The sequence below is a fragment of the Paramormyrops kingsleyae genome, chromosome 12 (genome assembly GCF_048594095.1).
Source record: "Paramormyrops kingsleyae isolate MSU_618 chromosome 12, PKINGS_0.4, whole genome shotgun sequence".
Taxonomy (NCBI): domain Eukaryota; kingdom Metazoa; phylum Chordata; class Actinopteri; order Osteoglossiformes; family Mormyridae; genus Paramormyrops; species Paramormyrops kingsleyae.
In genome coordinates this window covers 25,863,548-25,885,266 of record NC_132808.1, presented here as the reverse complement: position 1 = coordinate 25,885,266, position 21,719 = coordinate 25,863,548, and the positions used below count along the sequence as shown (strand labels likewise).

The window sequence follows — 21,719 nt, the reverse complement described above, 5'->3', positions numbered from 1 at the left end:
TGACGTTTTAGATCCAAGTACCAAACTGGCAGGGTAGGTTTAAACCACGCCGGCATTATGCTTTTTTTTTCCAGCTTTGCATGCGGCTACGAGAAGCGCATGCTGCGGGGTGGAGAGCTGCATAAAGGAGTCGTTAGGTCAGGGTGCCCAGGGTTTTAGGCAACACAGAGGCTCCTCTGGACCATAGCCCAGCAATGATTGGCCATTCCCAAATCATGTGGTAAACTGTACCAACTGCCCCATTGGTGCAGAGGTAACAATGTGTATTATCAATACCATTAACCTGGAATCGTTTTAATGGAGTTTTGTAGGCCCTGTGAATAAGTGCAAAGTGGATTAACCGGTTGGCTAAGTTTCTGGATGAAAGAAAAGTATTACCCCAGGTCCTGTCCTATATCAGCTTGGTATTGGTCTGCATCTTCCACTCCCACAGCCCACGCAGAGAGATCTTAGTAGGTGCCTGACAAGCCAAGTTCCTTTATAAATCTGATGTCAGACTCATTCTCACTGATAGGGATTTAACTAAAGGGTGATTGATTAGGGGACGGTTTAAAGGAATATTGAAGACATGACGTGCTGAGCGAACCTGTAAGTTAAAAAAAGTGAAAAGTAAGTATTACCTGGGAGAGAGAAGGTAGTCTCGATAAAGTGCATATCTTTATCATCAGAGATCTCCTAGGGCAGAGGTCAGCAAACTTTATAAAGCAAAGAGCCATTTTCTCCTAAATGTCTGTCCCAAGATTTACAAAGAGCCACAGTGGGCAAAGAAGGGGGATTGAGATACGATTTTTTTATGTGATATGTGTGTATATGCATTTAACAGGAAAATAAAAGTTCTTGTAAAGTACTTGTAAAAACTATTATAGATAAACTATTTTGGGGGGGCATCTCAGGTTTAAATCACTCGGACGCGTAACAGCGCAAAGGTGACTGACAGTACAACACTGATTAGTTCTGTAGCGATAGTCTTCACCCTCATCCCTCCTTTCGTCTGGCTCTCTAGTCATCTGCCCTTCATTCTCCACTTCAGTACTGTAACTCTGCTGACCGAGCAGCGCAAAATGTCCTCACCACTCTGAACTCAGCTGGCTATAATATGTAAATCGGAGAAAATATAATCATTTTTACGAAGACCTGGGAAGGCGTGGTGACGATTTATTACAAAAAGTATATGAAAGAATTAGGAATCCCAATAAACGTGGAAGCGTACAACCAATCTCAGGTGCTTAAGAAAACTCCAGAAAGCATATCATTTAACCAGAGACGTGATCTCATTTTAGCGAATGACTTTGAGGAAGATGTAAATTATGCAGTTAAGACACAACAGAGGCGTGCGACGGACTGCCTCATTCACATATAGCTAAAGAAATATGTCATTTATAAATATGTATTTTACACCAAGGCCTGGCCGGGCTTACAGGTAGGAGTGCGACAAGACTGAGGAACCTTTTACATTCAGCACAGTAGTCAGGTTTTAGTCCACTGGGACTCTTCTACTCTACAGACATTTAAGAGTAAAGACAGTTTTGTGTATGTTTTATTCAGAGTGCTGCATTTCTGTTTTGCATGGATGAACTGTAATCTCGTTACTGTAATCTCTGGTTATGCTCCTTACAGCTTGTGATTTTCTGCTGTTTATTTCCCCCAAGCTTTTATGGCCAGTTTCATCTTTCCAGTCGGTGATGGTTAAATTCCAGGCACATTAGCAGTCAGCACCAACCTTAGTCACTGCTTTTATAACATGTGTGAACCCCCCTACCCCTGAAGTGCCTAAAAAGTGCAGATGGGCAGTATGTGCTTGTGACCTGTTTTACGGTATCCATGATCAGTGCTCTCTATGCTGAGTTGCTCATGGTGAGCTCAGACGATGCTCCTACAGCCATCCTGATTTCCCTCTTTGGTTAGGTAGAGCTTTATAGGTTCTCTCTGTAGAAACATGTGCAGTGGTGTCTTAATGGTTAAGGAAGCGCACTTGTAATTGAAAGGTTGCTGGTTTGAATCCCTGGCCACCAATGCACCACTGAGGTACCCTGAGCAAGGTACCGCCCCCATGCACTGCTTCCCAAGCGCCAAATTAGCTGCCCCCTGCTATGTCACGAAGTCACATGTGGGTTCTGATTCTAAACATGGAAGCTTCAGCCAAGTCCTGGGGTGAACAAACACTGCTGCTATTTGTTCTCTGAGGATGTCAAAATAAAATAGAACAGAGGCTTAATGGCATTACTGCCATTACTTGGGTTTATGGGTATTTCTGGAAGATGGAGTTAGGCTGTACAGAAAGGGCCCCATCAAGGCTGAGCGCTCCTCGACATACTTGGATTCCCAAACGAGGTCGCTCTGGAATGCAGCTCATTTAGTGACTCCCCATCCAGTCCGCGTCTGCTCTGCTTCCAAACTGAAGCCCCCAGGACTATCAGGGCATAAATGTGCAAATGTGATCCTGTCATCTCAATAATTGATTTATTAGGAAAGAGTACACTGAATATTCTATTGAAAAATATTTTGTATGTTTAAATGTTTCTATTTTTGCATTCTTAATTCCACGAGGAGCCCAATAATAAGGCATAAATGGTATCTATTAGATTTCTATAAATCACTCAGCATCTGTGCTCTCTGACATCCTTGCTTATCCCTGCATTTGACTTGGGTGACAGAGCCAGGATAAGGAAGAGCGATGGCGTGTTGTTGCAGAATGATGACCTGAAAGACTCACTTACATGCCATGCGTTTTCCCTTCATAATTGATTTAGGATGAATGACCTGGTTTATCAGTGATGTCTTGGTGGATCCACGCTGGAGTCGTGTACAGGAACCAGAGTCTAGAGGCTGAGATGTGGTTCCGTGTAATCGAGAAGCTGTGTCCCACTTCCACGAGGGGAGGTGCTCATCACTGCCGTTCATAGAGCTGTGCATTAGCACAGCAACTATCAGAATCAGCTTTATATGGCCAAGTATGTTCATACACAGGCAGGGAATCTGTCCACCGGATGTCAATCGCTCACACACATACTATATGGACATACAGAGTTAAGACAATAATAACAGATACAATTCTGTCTATATTCAGTGCAAGAAAAAGTATGTGAACCCTTTGGAATGACCTGGTTTTCTCTATTGGTCATAAAATGTGATCTGATCTTCATCTAAGTTACATTAATGAACAAACACAATCTGCTTTAACTGATAACACAAATGTTATTCTATTGTTCTTGTTATATAATAAATGCATATTTCAAGCAGATTACAATTTCTTATGTCTATCAAATTAGCAAAGCAATGGCTAAACCTGGAGAGCATTCAATACTGAAACGTTTCCACACCACAATGTGCTTGACTCAAGGGTTGCACAATAACAGCTCTTTGAAGGTGCCTGACATGTGGTGCGTGTCGCTATGACTGTTTGGTGCCTGACTTGCGGTGTGTGCCGCTGTGAGTGCGTTTGGTGTCTGACTCATGGTGTGGACCGCTGTGAGAGTTTGCTGCCTGATTCATACCTCTCACCTGCCCTTCTGCACAGGGAGGTTACTCAGATTGACCAGTTCCTCCAGGACACTGCTGCGCGGGAAGCGAATGCCAAGCTGCGTCTGCAGCGGTTCATCGAGGAGCTGCTGGATCGTGCCGACCGAGCCGAGAAGCAACTGCAGATCGTCAGCAGCTGTGGCACGACGCCCAACGGCAGCCTGAGTCACTGCAGCCTGTCGGGACGGAAGGGTAGCCGGCGCCAGGTAGGGCGGGCAGGCCGAGGGTGAGGGTTAGGGTTAGGGTTAGGACAGGGGGTTAGAGTTGGGGCAGAGGGGTGCGTTTCTGTATGCTGCCCATCCCAGGGATGTTTGATTCCTAGCTGGGGCATCGTTGGCTGGGTGAGGTGAGATAGTGGAGCCAACCTGGGCATGTGTCAGCAGTCAACAGCCTCCAATGCCTTCAGTTTTGCTTTTGCCGTTTATTGACCAGCTCACTGCTAACTAGGTGTCAAAGGTGGCTGAGTATGATCCTCCCCAGTCTCTTCATCAGATGGGATGTCAAGGCTACCACCCTGAAGTGACTGGACTCCCTAGGGTTTACAGTCTTGGGGACAGGAACCACACAGTGGGTCTTCCACAGGGTTGGGACTCTCTCCAGACTTAGGCTGCGATTGAAAATGTCCCTGAGCAGCAAAGTCTCCGAGCAGTCTGGAGCTGATACTATCCGGGCCCGTAGCCTTCTGCACCTTCATCTTCCTCAGCCCAATCCTCACCTGATCTGTTGTTAGGGAGAGGCTGAAGGGGGAAGGGCTGGAGGGTGACTTCAGAAGGCTGAGGTGGGGGTGGGGGGGGGGGTTGTGGTGATTCCCCTGATGCTTTGTGAAGGGGGTGAGGTTGTATGTTTTCCTGGTGACAGTGGGGCCCAGGTGGGTGGATGCAGATGTAGTAGTGGGTGCAGCATCAAATCTATTATAAAACAGGTGGAGTTTGTTCCTGTCTCCAGATTTTGGACCCTGTCCGCTGTTCTTACCACACCCTTCCAGACCTCTTATTCCCCTGAAGAAGTCTCCCCAGTTTCCTCCTGTAGCTGTCCTTTCCCTTCCTAATCCCCCTGTTCAGCTCCATACTAGATATGGTTGAAAAGGAACCATCATTAAAATTGCAAAGCTTACTAAGTTTGGCTTCCTATGACTGAGTAAAAATCGATGGTTTGAACCTAGCACCATGGTCCTTTTGATGTGACAGTTGCATGTGCAATAATATCAGTATTAATGTGCATAACACACAAGACTCTTTGTGTTTGTGGAGTCCACCCTGTGTGGCCGCAGATTTCCAGCAGCCAGTTTTATATATTATATTATATTATATTATATTATTAAGGACTCTAAGGAGATTAATAGACAGCTTACTTGATTATTGATATAATGGATAGTGACAGCCCTAAATGATAGCAGATAACAGCCATCTGTCTGTCTGTCTGCTTCTCCGTGTCCTCCAGAGGAATTCCAGTGCTTCTGCAGATTCTGGGGCTTTGTATCCAGTGTCGACGCGACGCTCTCCCAGCACAGGGTACGTGTGCTAACCCTAATCCTGTCTACACATCATAAAACTGCTTACTGCCTCTATGCAGTGGATCAAAGCCCTGCTCATTAGCTCTGTCTGCTGTTAGCTGAACTTTAAATGTTAGTTATACTGCTGATTCAGGTAAGCATGAGGCTGAATTCAAATGAATACGAATGAAGTGAAAGTTGTTGTAATGTTAAATCATTTGTAAATAGGAATTCAGTGATGCAGTTTGGCATTGTGCTGTTAGAAGCTGTGTGTCCTGACCCCCTCGCCCCTGTGACAGGGACTCCAGCCAAATGAAAGGTCAGGGCTCAGGGACCTACGACGGCGTGAGTGTGGACATGCTGTCTGTGGAAGGGCAGTACTCCCACGTGGCGTGCAGGCTGGGCGAGGGCAGCTGCGAGCGTGGCGGAGACCCACGTGGGTGGGGGCTCCGCAAGCAGGCCCTCCAGAACTGGCAGCACCGGCCCTATCGCAACAGCACCGAGGGCGAAGAGGGAGACGTGTCTGACGTCGGCTCGCGGACCACGGAGTCTGAGGTGGAGGTCTGGGAGCTGGAGAACCGCCCCTCCGAGCCTCTGAAGTCTCGAGGCAGAAAGCCTCGCTATCGCTTGGGAACAGGTAGAGTTTTTTCCAGCCATGTTAGCACAGGTGTGTCAGCACGCCATCTTACGGGAGGCAGGAGGCACTGTCTGCTGTCCTGGGGCCACATGGGTTTGGGCTGTAACAGTGTAGCACTGGCTTTCAGCAAGGCTTTGGCAGCTATCCTTCCCTTAGCGTCTGTCTTGAATAATATTAGCACTTCATATCGTCTTATGTAACACAACATCACATACAGTATGGTCTTGGGCGCCACATTGTGGCCAACCGACAGACTCCATTCACTGATAAAAGAATAAATGTTAACTATATTACCACTGGGTGGGTCTTATTTACATGTGTTTCTCAGTTGTTTAAAGGTTTGTAATTATATAAATTTATTAATTTATTAATTCATTGTAATTGTTGTCATGCTTTTTTCAGTATTGGTGTTTGTAGTGCAGTTATTAAAATTAATCATTATTATCTCAACTCCCCCCCTCCCCCCCCACATGATACCGAAACCAAAAACTTCATTTTGATCCCATAACCATCTCGAAACCAGGCGCAGTCTCAACACTGTCATGTACCTCATCACTGTCATATACCTCATGTAAACTCAGCACCCCATCACTGTCATGTGCCTCTTCACTTTCATGTACCTCATTACTGTCATGTACCTCATGTAAACTCAGCACCCCATCACTGTCATGTGCCTCTTCACTTTCATGTGCCTCATCACTGTCATGTACCTCATGTAAACTCAGCACCCCATCACTGTCATGTGCCTCTTCACTTTCATGTGCCTCATCACTGTCATGTACCTCATGTAAACTCAGCACCCCATCACTGTCATGTGCCTCTTCACTTTCATGTACCTCATTACTGTCATGTACCTCATGTAAACTCAGCACCCCATCACTGTCATGTGCCTCTTCACTTTCATGTACCTCATCACTGTCATGTACCTCATGTAAACTCAGCACCCCATCACTGTCATGTGCCTCTTCACTTTCATGTGCCTCATCACTGTCATGTACCTCATGTAAACTCAGCACCCCATCACTGTCATGTGCCTCTTCAATTTCATGTGCCTCATCACTGTCATGTACCTCATGTAAACTCAGCACCCCATCACTGTCATGTGCCTCTTCACTTTCATGTACCTCATCACTGTCATATACCTCATGTAAACTCAGCACCCCATCACTGTCATGTGCCTCTTCACTTTCATGTGCCTCATCACTGTCATATACCTCATGTAAACTCAGCACCCCGCTCACCTAAGGAGTGCTAGCTATTCTGCTAAGGTGAAGAGCTGAAGGGGTCTTCTCACCGAGAAATGGCATCTCTGAAGGGCAGTCTCGTTTTCCCACTGCCGTAGATGGGTCAGAGGGCCCCCCCCAGACCTGCGTGCAGGAGAAGGACAGCCCCAGCAGATCTGTGGAGATGATTAGTCCAGAGACCCTGAAGATGCGAGCGGCCCTCTTCTGCATCTTCACCTACCTGGACACCAGGACATTGCTGCGGGCGGCCCAGGTGTGCCACGACTGGCGATTTGTGGCCCGGCACCCCGCCGTCTGGACCCGTGTGCTGCTGGAAAATGGCCGCATCTCCTCCAAGGTACAAACCAGAACTCTGGCCTCGTTTCAGACTGTAAAGGTATCGAGAAGCTCATTAAAACATAAATAAATCACTGTTTGCATTCAGTATTTATTTAAATAACGAAATGGCCCCTTACACTGGCAAAGCAGGATGGGATGCAGGTCTCAACACCTAACCAATGTTTAGAACTTGCCGGAAACACTCTGTGTTATAGTTTCCATATGGTGGAATCGTCAAAACTAGCAAGTGTTGACGGCTTATGTAGACTTGAATTTGGTATATTTTGACAGTGTCAAGGGTTTTGTGGTTGGATCATGGCTTCAGCCTTGGAAAGTTTCTGAAGGTTGCTGCTGTCAGGAGGCTCTGCGCTGTGCCACATTCATTGGCTGTGTGTCTCTTCCAGTTCATGATCACGCTGTCTCAGTGGTGCACCCAGACCCACTCCGTAATCCTGCAGAACCTGAAGCCCAGGCAGCGCGGCAAAAAGGAGACCAAGGAGGACTACCTTAAGAGCACCAGGTATGGGCTTGGGGTTATGGTTGGGGTTAATGCCCATAAACAGGCTGGAGAGACTGTCCTACCTCCATTGTTTGACATATGAACAGATTAGTACTTGTGAGTACGGAACTGGCTGACTATATGTGCACATGGGTAAAAAAAAGTGTAAATTCAGGTGTAGTAACTCACCATCTGTCTACATGGAGTCCCAGTGCTGATTGCTGTATTGGGTTATCTTTCAAAGGCTTTGTTCACACCTGGCATTAACACGCATCCTGGGTGATCTGATCACAAGTGGACGGCGCTAAATACGTCTGAACACACCTGGCATTAGCATGCATGTCCGCATGCATCTCGACCGACTTTGTAATCGTGTCTCTCTTTCCCGCAGCTTATTTAAATTAGCATGTAAATCAAAAGCTGCTGGTGCATTCCAGGGTAAACAAGCCACCTAAGATGTCTGTATGGAAACACCATAATACTCAAAATGAGATTAAGGTTTATTGTTTTGTCTGATACGCTGAATTATACGTCTGACTTGGAAGAGGTGAAGTAAAAAACGCGAAGTAGTCAGGACTGGAGTGGGACTGAATTTCTGACCAGGAGTTCAAGCCCCCGGACAGCCCAATATAAAACTATACAAACAATCACACTGTTATTATATGTTTCTATTAACATCCTTTATCTAGTTTATTGAACACACACTCTTACCCACATGGTTTAATTTTGTACTCATGTAATTTTTTCCGGCGCATTTCAGGTACCAATATTAATAAACCTGGAGCAGCTTTGACATAAATACAGAAGCTTCATCAAAATGCGCATCAAATATGTGATCCGCGCAAATTTCAAAACATCTTTCAGAAATCACTGCTTGCACAATTTATTTTTCCTGAATTTGCACGGAACGTTACTGATGCGCACTGATGACAACATTTCCATGCGAATCGGTCAGGACAGTCTGCCATTAAACCGACGTCCCAGCAGACTCAGAGTTATTTTTTGATGATGTAGGGAAAAAGGTGCTCTGCTGTTCCCAGTGCAGTTTAGTAGAGAATGGCCAACTCTGCACTGACTTGTGTTCTGGCATTAATCACATGTTAAATACCGCTTGCGTGTTTAATGAGTACGTACGTACGTCCATCTGCACGAGCACGTTGGCTGGGTAGTCGGTCCTTCAATGCGGCCCGGGACACATTTGCGTTCACACTGCTATAAGAATGTGGCCATATGCGTCCTAGACCACCTCTGAATGTGGTTTGAGCAATCAGGTCTTGGTGCGTTTTGGGTGCACTCACACCTGTATTTAGCTCTGTCCACTAGTGATCAGGTTCCCCAAGAACACGTTAATGCCAGGTGTGAACAGGAGTGCTCTGAAGATTTCCTGTGCAATGGAATTGTTTGTTGTTAAATGTGCACCATTATGTGAAATGCCCTTTGTATGTAATTGAGTGTATGGCCTGCTCTCCCCCTGCCTCCTGTCCCCTGCTTTCTGGGACAGACTCTGGTCTCACCATGACCCAGTTCTGGATTAGTGCTTATGGAAGATGGTTGGATGGAATGATGGATGGATTTAGCTCTGTTAATTTTCTCCTGGTGGGTTGTTTTCCAGGGGGGTCCTGGAGGAGGGTCTCGAAGCTCTGCTGAAGGCAGCAGGTGGGAACCTGCTTATTTTTAAGGTATCACAGTGCCCCAACATTGTGACCGATCGCTCCCTGTGGCTGGCCAGCTGTTACTGCCGTGGTCTGCAGGCTGTCACTTACAGGTGGGTCTCTGTGTGCTCAGGGACACAGTCATTTTCTCCAATAATCTGCCTGCTGTCCCACATGGTCCCCCTGATTGGGGACATAGTTGACACACCATGTCTGTGCTGTAGAGGTCAACCACACTGAAGTGTTTGAACAGTGTGTGAAAAGGGTTGTTGTGTTGTGCCGTAGGAGTGCCACAGACCCTATTGGTCAGGAGGTCATCTGGGCCCTGGGTGCTGGCTGTCGAGACATCATCTCCCTACAGGTGGCGCCACTTTACCCATGGTGAGGAATGGGAGACATTTTATGCTACATTGGAACTGAGTCACAGATCGTCTGAAGGGTTTTACCCTGTGACTTGTGTGCGGTGTGAGCATGGAGGGCTTGCCGGTGACTTTCGCTTTACTCCATCCGGCTCTCTGTACTGTCTTCTAGCCAGCAGCCAGCCCGCTTTAGCAATCGATGCCTGCAGACCATTGGCCGATGCTGGCCACACCTGAGAGCTCTGGGCGTGGGTGGGGCTGGCTGTGGCATTCAAGGCCTTGCGTCTTTAGGTGAGTGAGCCGCTCGTGTACTGTGTAAGAAGCACGACACTGATGTCTGTGAATGTCCAGGGATTTGTGAGCTCCAGCTAGGGCTGGGTGATGACATATCGATATTATATCGCGCGTGCAAAATAATCACCAGGGCTTCAGGTGACAGACGAAGCATTTGGCCGGACGCCAGCTTTTTGGTGCTATACGGACATTTATTGCTCATTTTACGGACTCCATGCTCAAGAGGATTAGTAGTATGACTTAAATATTAATGAGATGCGTTTTGTGATACCCAAAAGTTAGTAATCTGTATCTTTATGTTTCTTAAATTCGATTAGCGGAGCACACCACATAATACTGTTTTGGTATACTACGGTTTGGTATACTACGGTGTAGAAGAGCAGCCATGATATCTTTTAAAAGAGGAGATCTTGTGGATAAATATATATATATATATAACTTTTCTGACTCATGCCTGTTCTCTCTGTGCACCTGGACAACTTGCTCTGCACAGCACGCAACTGTGTGCACCTCCAGGTTCTGGAGCTGGACCATGTGAGTGAGATCAACCAGGAGGTGGCAGCCGAGGTGTGCAGGGAGGGGCTGAAGGGCCTGGAGATGCTGGTGTTGACATCTACCCCAGTCACACCCAAGGCCTTGCTGCACTTCAACAGTGAGTACAAATGCCTGTCGTGGTTAAACAATGAGTGCAAGTGCCTGTTCGGTTCATACAGTGAGTATAGAGACCTGTCAGGATTATACAGTGAGTACAGGTGCTTGGCAGGGACATTATACACAGAGTACAAGTGCCTGGCAGGCTTATGCAGTAAGTACAGGTACCTGTCAGGGTTGTGCAATGAGAACAGGAGCCTGTAAGGGTTATGCAGTGATTATAGGTGCCTGTCAGGATTATGCAGTGAGTACAGGTGCCTGTCAAGCTTATGCAGTGAGAACAGGTGCCTGTCAGGGATATTATACAGTGAGAACAGGTGCCTGTCAGGGATATTATACAGTGAATTCAAGTGCTTGTCAGGCTTATGCAGTGTGTACTGGTGCCTGTCAGGCTTATGCAGTGTGTACTGGTGCCTGTCAGGCTTATGCAGTGTGTACTGGTGCCTGTCAGGCTTATGCAGTGTGTACTGGTGCCTGTCAGGGTTATACAGTGAGTACAGACACCAGTCAGGCTTATGCAGTGTGTACTGGTGCCTGTCAGGGTTATACAGTGAGTACAGACACCTGTCAGGTTTATGCAGTGTGTACTGGTGCCTGTCAGGGTTATACAGTGAGTACAGACACCTGTCAGGCTTATGCAGTGTGTACTGGTGCCTGTCAGGGTTATACAGTGTGTTCAAGTGCTTGTCAGACTTATGCAGTGTGTACAGGTGCCTGTCAGGCTTATGCAGTGTGTACTGGTGCCTGTCAGGGTTATACAGTGAGTACAGACACCTGTCAGGCTTATGCAGTGTGTACTGGCGCCTGTCAGGGTTATACAGTGAGTACAGACACCTGTCAGGCTTATGCAGTGTGTACTGGTGCCTGTCAGGGTTATACAGTGAGTACAGACACCTGTCAGGCTTATGCAGTGTGTACTGGTGCCTGTCAGGGTTATACAGTGAGTACAGACACCTGTCAGGCTTATGCAGTGTGTACTGGTGCCTGTCAGGGTTATACAGTGAGTACAGACACCTGTCAGGGCTTCATGCACATATTGCCTCACTTGTCTTTATGTTTATGTATAGTGCCCTTCCCAAAATGTTTGCTCCATTTGATAAACCGTGTGGGAAATGTCGTTTTTGGCTACAGGCGTGTGCCGTAACCTGAAGTCCATCGTGGTGCAGATTGGGATCGCAGACTATTTTGAAGATCCCAACAGCCCTGAAGCCAGGAAGCTGTTTGACGAGATGGTGAACAAGCTTCAGGTAAGGCTCACAGTCAGTTGAAATAAGGAAGTGTCCTTCTAATGTGTCTAATACAGGGGTTGGACAGTGAAACTGAAACACTGGCCAATATAGTGCCTGAGGCTTCATGCAAATCTTTGTGACGTATCGAGAGCCACGGAATCCAAGGTAATGTCAGCATACCAGCACAAATGACGGACCACATCCGACAGCAGTAACTGTGGATGTAAGAGGAAGCTGTTTGAAAGGGATGTCAAAGTGCTAACTCAGATTGTATCCAAAAAACATAAAACCACAGCTACCCAAATCACTGCAGAATTAAATGACTCTCCCATTTCCACCAAAACTGTTTGTTGGGAGCCCTATAGGGTCAGTATTTATGGCCGGGCTGCTATAGCTAACCTTTGGTCACTTGTGCCAAAGCCCCAACAACCCGGAATGTAGCGTACTCAGAGTTCCGCACGGGGGTGGATCACTGATGGTGTGGGCTGCAACATCATGGCATTCCCTAGTCCCCTACCTCTAGATGGGCGCGTCACTGCCAAGGACTACCGAACCATTCTGCAGGATCATATTCTCCCAGTGTTTCAAACATTGCACCCTGAAAATGGTACCATGTATCAGGATGATAATGTACCAATACACACAGCAAGACTGGTGACAGAGTGCATTGACATGAAAGTGAAGTTGATCATCTCCCATAGCACAGTCACCAGACTTGAATATTATTGAGCCGCTTTGGGGTTTTTTTTGAAGGAGTGAGTCAGGAAATGTTTTCCTCCACCAGAAACTCATAGCAACCTGTCCACTGTTCTGAAAGAGCAATAACTCAAAATCCCCCTGGCCACTGTGCAGGGCTTGTATCTTTTATTCCCAAGATGAATTGATGCTGTATTGGCTGCAAAAGGAAGCCCTACACCATACTAATAAATTATTGTGGTGTAAAATCAGGTGTTTCGTTGTATGACGTCTGTATATCTACTCAGAGTCTGAACAAAAATTCTGTAGGTTAGGGCCCTACTGATTCAGTTGTCAGGGTGACGTATCAGTTATCACCCTGGTGATATCCTGGATCTGTATGATTCTACATGCCTAAGCAGTGTAGGGCCATGTCGAATAAACAGTGAGGGCCTGACCCCACCTTGGGGGTGAGCTCAGGCTCGGATTCTGCTTACAGATTCAGGAGTCTGCATATGGATGCCACATTCCAGCATATATGGCTTTTTGAGTGAGATCTCTTCAGATGAAATACAAATAGATGTGCCATTTAACACTATGCTTTTAGTATCTGGCTAATTACTGCTGTTTTCTTTTAAAACAGGCCTTGAGGAAAAGACCAGGTTTCTCGCAGATCCTGCATGTGAAGGCGGATGGCACGTGTTAATGCCCTCTCTGGGCCGTGCGAAGCTGGCTTTCTTTCACAGACTGATTGATCTCCACTCCGACTGACTGACAAAGCAAACCGACAACGACAAGTGAGCTCAGGAGGCTGACCACGGGACTCAGCCAGCCCCCGTGGACATGTGCTCAGGGCACAATCGGGGCTTCCTTTGGCCCTCGGAGCTGGCCCTCAGCAGGCCTTCGGTGATCGTATAGGTCGGCCACAGCAGAGATTAGCAGCGCAGTGCTGTGGAGCTGCCAATCTCTCATGGTTCTGGAGCAAGACAGGGCTGACCTTCATCTCTGAGAAGCTTGGGGGTGCATCTGAGTCATGTCCATGGTCCTGCAGCACAGGCAGACACTTCGGTGGACAGCCTTGGTCTGCACCGAGACCTGCAATGCACCCTTATTGCTGTACATCCCTGTCAGTGACCTTGTCTGCTCTGGTGTAGTTCTGGAAGCCCTTGGTTCATTCATTAGTAACTACTACATGTATTAACACTCCGAAAGTGAGGCAGAGGGAATATAACAAGTTCGCCAGGGGATAAGGGTTTTATTTCAGGTACTGGGAGATTCTTGGCCTGTTCAGTAGTAGGTGATGGAGATGTTAGACCTCAGTGCCATAAATCACCAGAATCTTCTGTGCCCTGGAGTCTCTTGCAGGTCCTGTGTTGCTGGAGGGCCATGTTGGGTTTCATGGACCCTTGTCTGCCTGCTGTAATGTTCTTCATTGGTGAATTGACAGAATATGCAGTGAATATTATGTTCTCAATGTTTCTTTATTGTAAAGAAAAAAAATGTACAGCGTGACTTGCATTCAGGGCCAAAGGTGATGAATCAGCCTCCCCTTGGTTGGGGTTGGGGTTTGGGTTGGGGTTTGGGTTAGGGTTTGGGTTAGGGTTGAGGTTGGGGTTAGGGCTGGTTGGTGTTGGGGTTAGGGTTAGTTGGGGTCAAGGTTGAGGTTGGGCTTAGGGTTAAGGTTGGTCTGGGTTAGGTTTAGGGTTGGTCTGGTTACCTGCTCTGATCTGTCCCACTGCTTTTCTGGTCATCAGACTTTACTTTCTCTTGTCTCATACTTGATATTTGTGAGTTTTCTGGTTCTCATGGTTCTGGTCACCAAAGGCTTTTTGGAGGAGTTGTTTTTGCTGCCTTATACTTGGTCATGTGCCACTTTAACATGCGCTTTTCCCTTACTTTTACTTTTCTGCACCTGGCAGTTATTACAGTGCTTTGTTTTGCCTGGCTGCTTATGTGGCCTGAGGTTTCTGTGGTGTCATACCCAGTAGAGTCTACAGTACCTTTTGCTTTTAATCAGTTAAACTTTTCAGAAAGAGTTACTTTGTTAACATAGAGCTTTACGGTATAATTTCGTGTAATTCAGCGTGATAAATATAAGAGGCATGTGATGCACTATTGTCACAGCGCTGGCTCTCCATGTGCCATTTTCCTGCAGCTGTCTGAGCAGGTCGAGCGGCTACGTGTCCCAGCTGTCTAAGTGCAGTGGCCCGGCCCACTTGCTCCTGGCCTATTGCCCCTTGCAACTGGAGTTGAGGGCTGACCATACCTGCTTGGTGTCGCCATGACAGTGTGGCTCCACTCAGCAGCCCACAGCTTCTCTATTCTCACAATCTTGTTCTGGACATACACTGGATTCACTGCCAACGAGCCCATAGGCCTCAGGTCAGTGCTATTGAGCAGGAGAGACCTCCAGGGGGCAGCCTGTTCATGTGCCGTCTGTACTTCTCCATTCTGTACCTGTCAGGTAGTGAAACACTGGTGCTTGATCCGTTATGCACGAATATTAATGTGCAGGAAATTCAGCCCCAAGTGCGTAATATGAAACACCAGCCAACAAGGGCTTCAGCTGCCAGGAGTAGCGTTATACAGTACAGTGTGTTGTGTTCTTGTAGCCTTCTCGACTACAGCATTTTCATGTGGGTCTCAATCTCTCAGTACAACAAAGCAACATATCAGCTATCCAAAAGTATTTATGCACCATTTGCTTTTTTCCTGACCATAGCTGTCCTACAGTTGTGGTGTTATTTTACTGATTAGTCAGGTGAAAATAGTTTCATACTCGTTTGGCCTAAGCTTGGATAAATCAGTAGAATTAGTTTTTAAATTCTAACCCAACTGCTAGACGACTGACCTTTACCCTAGTTGGCGAGTTAGCGTAGGTGCTTGGTTCAGATTGTTTCAAGTACACCTGTAGGAGCTCTTCTGACCTGTAGTTATCAAGCAAACACACAAATGATTGTTCCTGCCTCTCAGAGGTCCTGCCCCCTCTCTCTAGTTTAATTTGATCCTCTGCATCTGCTTAGGACTTTTGCAGTTATATGTTATGAAGGTTACAGTTTTGATGTCAAATGGGGTTCTCAAATTGCCAGCATGGAAATGTTAAAGGTGAGGTTTCGCCTGCCTGGGAGAGTGTCGTACACATGCATGGTCCTCCCAGCAGAGCTGAGGACATGCTGGTGAATTTTAAAGTAACATTGTGAAACAGCTGTTTCAGAAAAGGGGATTTTGTGTGTAAAAAAAAAAAAAAAAAAGTTGTGTTTGTGACAATCTGTCTTCGTTAAGACTTTAAATGGGTACTAAATGGGTGGAATGGGTATCTTGGGAGGCTCTGTGTATCTGCCCAACAACAGCATAGCTAACTGAACTGTACATCCTTTAAAATGTGTCCAGTTTGCTTTCATGCACAAAAGATATTAATATTAAATGTCCTCAAAAGATAGAGATTATTTACCTGGAGGGTTTGATTATTAGAAGTATTTATTTTCAGACAGAGGTGTCTATATTGTTGGCATGACCCCGTGTTAAGAAGCTCATCATCATGCTGCCTTGCCTGTATCCTGTTGTTTCTGTAGCTGGTAGCTGATTGGTACCTGGTCGTGTAAAGCTTGCTTGCACAGGAGATTATGTATTTGATTATATTTTACTTAGTAGAGGCTCCAAGACAAAAAGAAAACTGTTTTGTGCAATATTAAAATGCTCTCTGGCTCTTTCCAGTCTTGTGTTTCTAGTGTCATTAGTCTCACGTGAAGCACTTTAGAAACATTCATGGGTCTGCAGTTAGGAAATTTGTAAACTCTGTTTTCTCTGCAGTGGGGCCACACAGTGGACAGTGTAAATAAGGTGGAACCTCATGGTAGAAGTGTTTTCAACCTATGCTGCACAAACAAACGTCCATCCCACTGCTACAGCCTGTGTGAACCTTACAGCTGGGTGTCCACACAAGTAGACATACTACCTTGATGGGTTAGTTGCAGTGTTGTAGTTGACACCTGTTACCTGGAAGTGAGGATTCACATGGAGTGAAAAGGCAGGAACTGCAGTTTGTGAGTCCCGATGAAATGCAAGCTGTTCCCTCTGTCCTTCGCTCACCTGTATGGTCGTTCTGTTCTCCCGACTCAGAAATGCTTCATGGTGTCTCAGCACGGATGCTCTGACAGGGGAACCCATCCTTGTTCACTGTCTCTCATCCTGTTTTAATGTTACATGTTACATTGAGACCGACTGTGTGCCATTATAATGTATAAATTGTAAATTTTAATGAATGATGTAGTTTTCCATGTCTGAGGTCTCCTTCTTTCTCATTGATCATTTCCATACGCAATTGCCGTTTCCCAACAGAAAGCAGTCATACATAACCTGATTAGATGTATCTGGGTTCATTGGTGCAGTCTGGTGCATTATCACAAACCAATAAGGACTGGCCTGGTGATCTAAATGTCTGTGCCGGTCCAACTGTACCTGTTGAGTGTCTGTGGAACGAAAGTAAGCACTTTGTTTTGCATATTTTAAATAAGGTGTAAATATGATGAAACACTCAACAAAGCCATGCAAAGTGATCCAAACGTGGGTCAATCACATGAAGCCTGATTTATTTTATTTTTTTCCTTTAAAGTGATTAAATTTGTTTTGAATGTTTTTGCAAGTTTTACATTTCGCCATTTTAATTTGTAGTCTTTATGATGCATTCTAGAACTTAGTTTTGAAATAATATATCACAGTCTAAATACCACGGGGATGGAGGTGGATACACTGCAGCCAAGAAGATGGTGATCATGTTATTTTGGTTAGTTCAAGAGGAACCGCAGAATGGCAATTGTAATTTTAAAATCACCCATTTGCACTACACAACCAGACTGGAGGTTACGGCCGTGGGTACAGTGTACCTCGTCCTAAACATTTGACATATTACGATACACCCTGTACACGTAGATTTGCAAACCATTCCAATTCATTTGAATTGGATCCCATATGGGTCCCAACAGCTGACACCAAAACTCTTCTGAAAAGAATTAGCAGCAGCGTCATGAACTGGCATGACAGTTCATCACTGAGCAATGCTGTGCTAAAGGCTCAGCGATTAAAAAAAAGCCCGAATACAACAGCATCTATGCATGAAATGATCCGTTCCAGACCAACAGCATCTGGAGTCTTTAGTTGACTCTGGTAATGGAGACTGGGATCTTATCTTTGACAAGGTACAGTTGCATTCTGATTTATTGGCTACAAACATTTCACCCTACTGAAGGAAAGAAATACATTGAGATATTACTACTTATTACACGGCTCTCTGGAATGCTTGATTCTGATTGGTCAGTTGAGACATTTGCAGGTTCATTATTTTCAAATAATAACCGCTCCAAAGTAATAACGCATAGTCACGTGGTACTATATCGTTTCGCGGAAAGATAAAAATGTTATTTTAAAACAAATATGCCAATAAAATGTTTCAAATTCGTATTCATGTCCATGTCATTTTCCTTATGTGGCAAGTAGCCGTGTAATAAGCGGGATAATGTACAGGCAGCCGGTAGTTATCGCGAAATAAGCCCCTTCAGTGTGATACAAGACCCTCCGCTTCGCGTCGGGTCCTGATCACACTGTCGGGGCTTATTTCTGCGATAACTACCGGCTGCCTGTACATTATCCCTTACTTAATTGGTTTGCGTCGTAGTCTAAAGATCATTGATGAAGACGATGAACAGCTCATGGCTTAGGAGAACAGTTGCTGTCCTGTGGACGTCTTGTTACTGAGAGAGTACGGTCTGCTGAATATTCAGCTTCTCTTATGCTTGCGTGAAATGTGTGATTTACTGGAATACCGTCACTCGATTTGCTATGACGCCAAGGATGTGGGCAAAACACATGTGTAGGTTTCCTTACTTTGGCACAATACTGACATTTTTACTATTATTATACATCAGCATTTTATGAAAATACTTAAACCATGTAAATTTAAACTTTTAAAAGTTTTATATTTTGCATTCTATCCATTTTCTGCAACCGCTTTTCCTATTCATGTTTGTATTGTGTTGCAGTGCCGTTGTGCAGAATTTCAGGCAGTAACTAGACACACCACCTTCCACAGTAAAGAGAAGAGGAGCCGGTATATGCTGGTTCCATCTGATTTATTTTTTTCCACTCAGATGTCTGTCATCTGGCAAAATTAAACATGTAATTGTGGCTGTGCCAATTCTCAGCAGGTTTTTATTTACCTGCTAATATATTTTATCTTGTTAGGTGTTTGAAGTCTGGCTGCAGCGTCCAGCTTGTGCTGAAAAACACTGAAGAAATGACAAGTTGAGTCCTGATGAGTGTTTCCTCCTCAGCGCTCTTGTAAACACCCCCCCCCCCCCCCCCCATGTAAACACTACCCCCATGTAAACACTCCCCTGTCCATTCACTTGGGACCTCCAACTGTTTTTGTTCTGAAGGTTTTTCCCCTGTATATGAGGTTAAACCAGGAAGAAACAACCATCACGGTAAGGCTACGCTGTTGCTCATTTTGTTCACTTACACTGGCTGCGTTCCAGTTTTGGCAGTCTTCAGAATTGTAAAATGGTACCAGAAAATTTGTCCTTACTATTACTATTTGTCCTTTCTATGCATTGTGAGACATTCTGGGCTTGTGAGATTAAGTGAAAAGCCGTTGGTTGTCTGTGTCTGCAGCCAGTAACGGGGAAGGTGGTGTGTTCATCTTGCATCGTGGAAATCACTGAGCTCAGCCCGTTCGACAGTCGTGGGGTAAATCGTCTCTTTTGGAATGGTTTGCAAAGCAATTTGCTGCAGTCATTTTTCTAGCTCAGATTGTAACTTTTGAGGCATTTGGTTAGGTAATACCAATATTAATATTAATACCAACATCGCATGTTATGCACATCCAATTCTTACATCGCTTCTGAATATTAGTGAGGTCCAAATGAATAATCATTTTATATGACTGTCTTCCATGCAATTCTATGCTTAGGGCAGGTCATTAAGCTCACACTACCTCGACTGACACATTGTACACATTGTACTCGGACACTCATACTGTAATAGGATGACTGTCTTATGCTTAGGGCAGGTCATTAAGCACACACTACCTCGACTGACACATTGTACACATTGTACTCGGACACTCACACTGTAATAGGATGGCTGTCTTATGCTTAGGGCAGGTCATTAAGCTCACACTACCTCGACTGACACATTGTACACATTGTACTCGGACACTCACACTGTATTAGGATGGCTGTCTTATGCTTAGGGCAGGTCATTAAGCTCACACTACCTCGACTGACACATTGTACACATTGTACTCAGACACTCACACTGTAATAGGATGGCTGTCTTATGCTTAGGGCAGGTCATTAAGCTCACACTACCTCGGACTGACATATTGTACACATTGTACTCAGACACTCACACTGTATTAGGATGGCTGTCTTATGCTTAGGGCAGGTCATTAAGCTCACACTACCTCGACTGACACATTGTACACATTGTACTCAGACACTCACACTGTAATAGGATGGCTGTCTTATGCTTAGGGCAGGTCATTAAGCACACACTACCTCGACTGACACATTGTACACATTGTACTCGGACACTCACACTGTAATAGGATGGCTGTCTTATGCTTAGGGCAGGTCATTAAGCTCACACTACCTCGACTGACACATTGTACACATTGTGCTCAGACACTCATACTGTAATAGGATGACTGTCTTATGCTTAGGGCAGGTCATTAAGCTCACACTACCTCGACTGACACATTGTACACATTGTACTCAGACACTCACACTGTAATAGGATTTATTTCTTATTTATTACTTTAACTTATGCTGCTGAACTATTTTTCACTGTTTCTGTAATCGTGACATAAAGATCGATCTTATCTTATCTTTATAGACTGTAACACCAGAGAAGTATAATAATAAAAAATACTTTATTGATCCCCATGGGGAAATTGTTTTTACGGCTCCCTCAACTTGCCCTTTGAAGAGTAAGTTGTCAGCGAAGAGCAACCACCTGTTGGGGCGCCCAGGGAGCTGGGGGTTAAGGGCCTTAAGACGTGCTGAGGTTGGGTTTGAACCGGCGACCTTGTGATTATAGGTACACAGGCTTAGCCCACTGAGCCACACACTGCCACACATCTCAGCAGGCTTCTGTTTATGGGGCTTTGCAGATCTTACCAGAAAAGTATACCAAACATCTCAGCAGGCTTCTGTTTATGGGGCTTTGACTATTGGATGCACCCCTAGCTAACCCCCCTCCCCCCAGCTTTACAGTGCTCATAACTGCTACATTGCAGTGATTACTTTACCATCCACTAGCTGAATGGATGTTTAAAGTGAATGATCCAGGTTTTTGAGATTAGCATAATGAGGTGGTGTATTGTAGCTATGCATGTAAGCTGTACGTTACAGATGCTGTATAACAACACTGATGTACCATCGTTCATGACCTACATATTGGAAGGATTGTGATAGTCTGCTTGGATGATTTGCACACACACTTTACGGTGCAACCTGGACACACCATTGCTAATGTAACCTGGGGTCATCAGCTGTTTCGGGTCTTTCATCAGCATACATGGGGTGATCAGTCCCCGCCTTGTGTCTAGAAAGCTTGTATACAAACATTTTTAGGGTAAATTTTTGATGCTTATTGATGCGAACAATTCTCCTTGGGAGATTCTTGGTTTGGTTTTACTAATTTACACCGTAACAATGATTCATTTCCAAACATGTTTCGTCTTCATTTTTGAATTGCATGTCCTCAGTGTTGCAAAAAGCACAATACAAACATACATTTTAAATGTATTGCTTAAAATAAATTTAATGATTTGGCGCGGGAGTTTCTAATGCCTCATGGGAAATGGATTGCATGCAGTACAAACCCTCCTACAGTGAAAAAGGGTAATTTGACCATTATTTCCGATTTTTTCAGATGCTGGCTGCATTGCCCTGTTTATATTGGACCTTGATGCCTGTCATTAGTGTATGGTGGAGATTGCAAAGGTTTTGGGAAGGAGACATCATGAAAATGTCTTTGTAAACACTTGTCAAATGAGACAATATTTTTGTGCTCAGGTTGGGAATGATACTCTACAAGCTACCAGATACATGTAATTGGTTTCCTATATGGCAAGGTAAGTAAAGCACAGAA

At 45.3% G+C, this 21,719-nt stretch overlaps 1 protein-coding gene and 1 long non-coding RNA gene across 5 annotated transcripts in view; both read left to right on the top strand.

Moving 5' to 3' along the window:
* The window catches only part of LOC111859264 (F-box only protein 41-like), a 45,127-nt gene extending 28,845 nt beyond the window's left edge, over positions 1-16,282 (top strand). For all 4 annotated transcript variants that reach the window (XM_072697785.1, XM_023841787.2, XM_023841788.2 and 1 more), the window contains 11 exons: positions 3,518-3,725; positions 4,960-5,030; positions 5,311-5,648; positions 6,991-7,229; positions 7,615-7,730; positions 9,322-9,474; positions 9,647-9,742; positions 9,893-10,011; positions 10,508-10,666; positions 11,797-11,912; positions 13,213-16,282. In XM_072697785.1, coding sequence (XP_072553886.1) covers positions 3,518-3,725; positions 4,960-5,030; positions 5,311-5,648; positions 6,991-7,229; positions 7,615-7,730; positions 9,322-9,474; positions 9,647-9,742; positions 9,893-10,011; positions 10,508-10,666; positions 11,797-11,912; positions 13,213-13,275 — 1,678 coding nt within the window. In that variant the 3' untranslated portion in view covers positions 13,276-16,282. The remainder of the gene's footprint in view (positions 1-3,517; positions 3,726-4,959; positions 5,031-5,310; positions 5,649-6,990; positions 7,230-7,614; positions 7,731-9,321; positions 9,475-9,646; positions 9,743-9,892; positions 10,012-10,507; positions 10,667-11,796; positions 11,913-13,212) is intronic.
* A 1,960-nt stretch (positions 16,283-18,242) lies between these two features.
* On the top strand, positions 18,243-20,461 carry LOC111859261 (uncharacterized). The gene is made up of 4 exons (XR_002841786.2): positions 18,243-18,435; positions 18,605-18,672; positions 18,807-18,865; positions 19,001-20,461. It is a non-coding gene; the product is annotated as an uncharacterized lncRNA (long non-coding RNA).
* The last annotated feature ends 1,258 nt before the right edge of the window (positions 20,462-21,719 follow it).